The 5628-nt window shown below is 61.5% G+C and overlaps 1 protein-coding gene across 2 annotated transcripts; it reads right to left on the bottom strand.

Moving 5' to 3' along the window:
• Positions 1 to 1056: 1056 nt before the first annotated feature.
• Positions 1057 to 4597, bottom strand: IRX5 (iroquois homeobox 5). Of its 2 annotated transcripts, none has more exons than XM_088171786.1 (3): positions 4207 to 4597; positions 2545 to 2950; positions 1057 to 2314 (listed from the first exon to the last, which is right to left on the bottom strand). In XM_088171786.1, the coding sequence occupies exons 1-3, from the start codon at positions 4453 to 4455 to the stop codon at positions 1551 to 1553; spliced, it is 1419 nt and encodes a 472-aa protein (XP_088027912.1). In that variant the 5' UTR covers positions 4456 to 4597; the 3' UTR covers positions 1057 to 1550. The 2 variants fall into 2 exon arrangements, with proteins under 2 accessions (XP_088027912.1, XP_088027911.1); XM_088171785.1 differs by having other exon boundaries at positions 1057 to 2317; positions 4207 to 4594.
• Positions 4598 to 5628: the final 1031 nt, after the last annotated feature.

Raw genomic sequence — 5628 nt, 5'->3', positions numbered from 1 at the left:
CGCCTCCCCCTGCCTTGGGCTGTGGGGCGGCAGAACGGCGCGGAGGGGGCTCAGGGCTCTGTCTGTCCCCGCACCCAAGGGACGTCTGGTGGCTGGGACTGCCCCGGCGGCGCGGCCCCTGTCCCACCATCAGCCGCGGCTCCGCGGGCTTAGCGCGGAGCGGAGCGCGGCCCCGCGGGACTCCCGCACGGCCGAGCGGGCGGCGGGAGCCAAAGCCGGGCCGAGTGTGACACCTACCTGCCAGCGCCGGGAGCACCGCGCCCGCGGCCGGCCCTGCGCGGGGCTGCGCGCCCGCGGGCCCCGCCGGGCCCGCCCCGAACCGCGGGCCGGGGGCAGCGGGGCTGCGCGCCCAGCCTGGGGAGAGGGGCAGGGGAGAGGGGCCGCGGCGGCCCCCGCCGCACCGAGCGCCTCTGCCCGAGCGGTCGGCGGCTCCGGCTGCCGCCGCAGCACCGCTGCTGCAGCGACGCGGGCTAAATCTGGCAGAAAATCGAACTCATTAGCAAAGTTCACCAGCTGATTGCTTTGCATAAAACACGACACTGATTGGAAGTAATTAGGTTAAAAGATGGGACTGTGCTTCGATTTGGTGTTTCTAACAAGTGCTTTTGTGCGTGGCCTGATTTAAGCCTTCACCTCTGGGAACAGCGTCCCTCCCGCACCCGGCCCCGTCCCGCTGCCGCCGCCGCTCGCCTCTCCTGGCCCCGCGGGCGCCTCTCGCCTCCGGAGCCCCCCGACCTTTTAAAAATTTCCTGCCACTTCCAAAAAGGCTTCAGGTATTACTGTGAGGTGCTAAACGGAGTTCCGCATCTCATTTAAGACGTGCTTTTATTTTTCCTCAGCACTGCACATATCTGCCCGTTGCAAAAAGAGAGTAGTTTTGATTCTGTTAAAAATCTCTTTTAATTAAATATTTGTATTTTACAAAGGCGGCTGCAGGTTTGTTTGGTTGTTTTGCTTTTTTAAATCTAATACGTATAATCTATTTCCTTTTTTTCTCTTGTTTTTGCATTATAGTTTAACTCACACCCAAGGAAAAAAAACAATAGGCATAAAAAATTAAATTAAACTTGTATATATATATTTTAAAACTATGAAACAATTCGGAAAAAGACACAGAAATGTATATATTTATATTACGAAAACAACATTAATGCCTGTACAGTTGTCTTAATTTCATAATTTACTTCAAAGATACTGTATTATCAATTTAAATACAAAAAAGCTACATTAAATATACAGAATAAGATTTAATACAAATCTTTCTTCTTTGTGTGTGTGTGAGAGAGCGTGTCACTCGTTTGCTTTTCACTTGCTTAAGACATTTCTGGGCGGTTTCCACCCAGCCATTTCAAATAGACTCTATAAACTTTTGGAGAGGGTGCTGGGAGGGAGGGGGGAGCTGGTCTTTTTCTGTTTGTTTTGTTTTTCTTTTGGTACTGGAAAAATAACTGCCAAAGCAATTTATTATTCTCTCAAATAAATTAAAAAAAAAAAAGAAGAAGGAAAAAAAAGGAACAAAACCACAGTCCCAGGGGGAGGAGAAGCCGATATTAAATGTTGGACATACCTTTCTTCAGTTCGTAAGGTGAGTCTTTGCAAAGGTCTACTTGGGACTGGCTCCTGATCATTTTAGTGTCTTTAGCCAAGCTCTCGGCTCTGCTGAGGACAGTCTGATTTAATCCATTGAAGTGGGCGCCGGGGGCGGCAGCGGCGGGGCCGCCGGCGGGGTGCCCGTGCAGGGCCCCGAAGGAGCCGTAGTTCGTGTAGCCGGGGTAGAAAGGAGCCGTGTAGTAGAGCGGCCGGGGCAGGACCGCCCCGTTGGGGAAGGGGCACTGCGCGCCCGGCGAGCGCGGCCGCGGCGGCGAGCGGGACGGGCCACTACCGCCCAGCACGGCGGGGCCGGGGGCTGCCGCCTCGCCGCCGGCCTCCTTAGCCTTGTCCGCCGAGGTGGCGATCTCGGCCAGCGACCAGAGCTTGGGCTTGGCGAGGGCCGCCTGCTGCGGCGAGTGGATGACGGAGGCGCCGGTGGCGGCGGGCAGCAGCGGGTGCAGGTCGGCGGCGTGCGGTGGCCCGGCGGCGGCGGAGGGCGGGCGGTACGGCGGGGGCTCCTCGCCGCCCGCCGGCTGCGGCCCGCGGCCCGCCGGGCACGGTCCCAGCGGGGAAGCGCCGGGCGCCTTGTGGGGGACGGGCGGCCCGTCGAGCCGCTCCTCCGCTAGCTCTTTGCAATCCGAGTCGCTGAGGCCGCTCTCGGCCTCCCGGGGGCCGGGGGACTCCTGGAGGCGCTCGCAGCCCGGCGCTGCCTTGGGATCCGCCGCTCCTGGTAGGGGGGAGAAAGGACAGAGGTGGGGGGGCAGCTCTCGGACTCGCTCTGCGCCCCCAAACCCGCCCACCCACTTCGCCGCCCACCTCTCGGTCCCCGCCATGGTCAGGCCCGCACCGCTGCCCGCCGGCTCCCCCCGCCCCGGGGAACAGGCCGCCATGCACCGGGCCGGGGGCAGCCCCGAGGGCGCGGCCGCGGTGACCCGGCCGAGCCCGCTGTCCTACCTGTGTCCGGCGTCCCAGGGTCCCCCTTCTCCTCTAGTTTCTGGGGCTCATCCTCGTCGTTTTTCTCCAGGTCGATGTTCTCCTCTTCCTCCTCGTCCTCGCTGCGGTTTCGTGGGGTCCAGGTCATTTTGTTCTCCTTCTTGAGCCGCCGCCGCGCGTTGGCGAACCAGGTGGAGACCTGGGTGAGGGTCATTTTGGTGATGATGGCCAGCATGATCTTCTCGCCCTTGGTGGGGTAGGGATTTTTCCGGTGCTCGTTGAGCCAGGCCTTGAGGGTGGCCGTGGCGTCCCGTGTCGCGTTCTTGCGGTACGCGGGGTCCCCGTAGGGGTAGGAGCCAAGCGGCGCAGCGTACGGGTGGTACCCCAGGGAACCGGCCATGCCCGGCGTGTGGTCGTAGGGCGAGCCCTGGGGAGAGAGGGGAGAGCGGCCCGGCGGGGCGAGGTCAGCGGCCGCGGGGCGGCAATGACAGGGCAAAGGCAACGCCAGGGCCTGCCCGCAGCCCCTGCCCGCGCCCCGCCGCCTCTCCCCCGGCGCCGGGCCCTGCCCGGCTTCTCCCCCGGTTCTTTCCTAGGAAGAAGGGCCTGGGGGCTCTCCGGGGCCCGTAGTCTCCAACCCCAGGACACCACCGGCTGCCTGCAGCAAACCAGCGGTTCTACCCTAAATGAAGAAGCGGAAAAGCAAGTGGACAGCGCGGCGTGGGGGCGGACAGCGGCAGGGGACCGGAGCCTTACCCCCCGCGCTGCGATCGCGGCAGACAACCTGCCGGGCCCAGGCGGCAGGGCGGGCTGGGCCGCTCCTCCCTGCCCAGGGACGGGAGGAGGGAAAAATAAAGGGAAGAAAAAAAGAGAGAAGAAAAGAAGATAAAAGAGAAAAAAAAAAAAAACCAACCCAAAACAAAATAAAAGAAGAGAGAAGAGGGGCGAAAATAAAAAGGCAAAACAACAGAAAAGGATTCAGAAAAAGGAAAGAAGGAACTGTGTAACTCTGCCCTAAACACAGAGAAACTGAGCCAAAGTCGCCGGTTTTTGGGGGGAGCTGCGGGGCGTTGGCTGTGGCCGCAGCTCTGCGGTGTAGATGTCCGGCACTCGGACCGGCCCCGCGGTGCCCCGCGGGCGCGCACGGCGGCGCAGTGCCATTCCTTCCCCTTCCCCTTCCCTTCCCCGCGCAGCCCCGCGGAGCAGCTCGCGGCCATGGGATTAGAGCTCTGCAATATTTAAGCCTAATTATCGCCGTGCAGGGGAAAGTTGCCTGGATTTATCGCCCGGATTTCTCCCATCGCCGACCGGTCCTGAATTAATTCCCTTTTCAATCATAACAAGCTAATTGTTGCAGAACTATGATTGTTTTTTATACATTTAATTTTAATTTTTTTAAAAAGGGTATGAAACCGGTCCCTGCCTGCCCTGGTCCTGTTCGCCCGGGCCGTGCCGGCGACTCCCCCCGTGCCCGGCCCTGCCCGCCGCTGCCGCCAGCAACAGTGTGAGGCAGGGCACGGCGGCGATGCGGGAAAGTTGGGCGGCGTGGCGGGGAGCCGCGCTCCCTTTTGTCCCCGAGATCTCAAAAATAAAATGGGAACAAAAAGCAGGCCCGGGGGGGGGGGGCAGCGCCCGGGGGATGCCGTCGTGCCCGGCGCGGTGCCGGCTGCCCGCGGCTGCTCTTACCACGTAGGAAGTGAAGGCGGCGGCGGCGGCGGCGGCCGGGTCGGTGCCGTACTGGAGGTGGGAGTTGTAACCCGGGGAAGGGGCGGTAAAGGCGGTAGATCCGGCATAAGGGGAAAAAGCGGAGCCCGAAGAAGATCTCCCAAGTTCATCGGTCCTGGGTCCGGAGATCACGCTGGTGCTGTACGCCGGGCAGGAATAGAGAGCCAAGGACGCTGACGGCTGGTACAAGTAACCCTGAGGATACGACATGGCCAGGCGCACACATATACCCGGGAGCCCAAGGCGCCGGGAGGGAGCCGCCGCGCTGCCGGGCTGGGGCGGCTGCGGCCGGGGCTTCGCGGGCGCCTCTCCGCCCTCGCCAGCTGGGCAGCGGCGGCACCTTGCTCTGCGCCGGGGCTGCTGCTCCGCTTTCGCCTGCAGCCGGGCACCGCTTCCTCCTTTTTCTCCCCCTTTTGCTTTCCCCTCTTTCGCTCCCCCCCTCCTCTCTTTCTCTCTCTCTCCCCCTTGCACTGGGGGGCTTTTTTTTTTCTCCTTCCTCTTCGCTCTCGCTTTCCGAAGGGTCCTGCCAAGATGCTAAGTTGGAAATTGCAGCTCCTGACGCCTTCAGCACGGCCCGGCGAGGCTCCTCCTTCGCGGGGTGTTGTCAGTGGAAGGACTGGCAGGACCCCGCTGGGCTGCCGCGGCCGGGCCCAACCAGCGGGAGGGCTCCGCGCTTCCCTGGCCCTCCCCAGCGCTCAGAGGCTCAAGTGCGCCGGCTCCTGGATTGCAGTCACCTCCGAGCCATTTAAGATCAGCTCCAACTTTCTGCATGTGCTAAATACCGTGCGGAGCCGCGTTGCGCCGGAATGCAAGCCAATCAGTATATGAAAAAAAAATAGATCTTTAATAAGATTTATTAGCCGCCCGGCTCCCCCTCTGCACAGCCACCCCTCCTCTTGCTCTCTGCCCCTGCCCCTCCCTCCGCTAAATCATTGGAGGTGGGATATACGGCGGACTGGTGGTGCTGTTAGTTTTGATTTTCTTAACAAAAAAGGAGGTTTTCGTCGGGGAAGAGCCGCAGCCCTGCCCCTGGGCTGCTCGGCCGGTGGCTCCCGCGGGCAGGGGCCACCCCGCCACCGGACCTGTTGCGGCGGCTGTGCGGACGGAGTGGCGGGGGTCCGGCCAAGAGCGGGGATCAGCTTCGCGGAGGGCTCGAATTTAGTCTTTCCCAGCGCCGGTCGCGGGAGAAGGGCGATCCGGATGGGAGCGGAGGGGGCTGAGATGGGTTCGCAGACACCGCTCAGAGCGAGGGTTTGCCCGCGGATCTAAGGAACACACCGGGTATCCTCCCCCCGCCCTCGGCTCATTGAAGGGTCGAGGCGAAAGCAGATTAAAACCATATGAACCGGGATAAATCCCTGCCGATCAGAAGATGTAATCTCC

This window comes from Sturnus vulgaris, chromosome 12 (assembly GCF_052056855.1).
Source record: "Sturnus vulgaris isolate bStuVul1 chromosome 12, bStuVul1.hap1, whole genome shotgun sequence".
Lineage (NCBI taxonomy): Eukaryota > Metazoa > Chordata > Aves > Passeriformes > Sturnidae > Sturnus > Sturnus vulgaris.
The sequence above is the reverse complement of the archived record's forward strand: the minus strand, read 5'-3'. Positions and strand labels throughout refer to the sequence as shown.

Bases quoted from the DNA above. Each gene is read 5' to 3' on its own strand.
- IRX5 (XM_088171785.1), bottom strand. From the start codon at position 4,455: ATGTCGTATCCTCAGGGTTACTTGTACCAGCCGTCAGCGTCCTTGGCT. The intron at 2,951-4,206 runs GTAAGAGCAGCC...CTCTCTCCCCAG, and splicing joins CCGCCTTCACTTCCTACGTG to GGCTCGCCCTACGACCACAC. The intron at 2,318-2,544 runs GTAGGACAGCGG...CCCCCCTACCAG, and splicing joins CCCTGGGACGCCGGACACAG to GAGCGGCGGATCCCAAGGCA.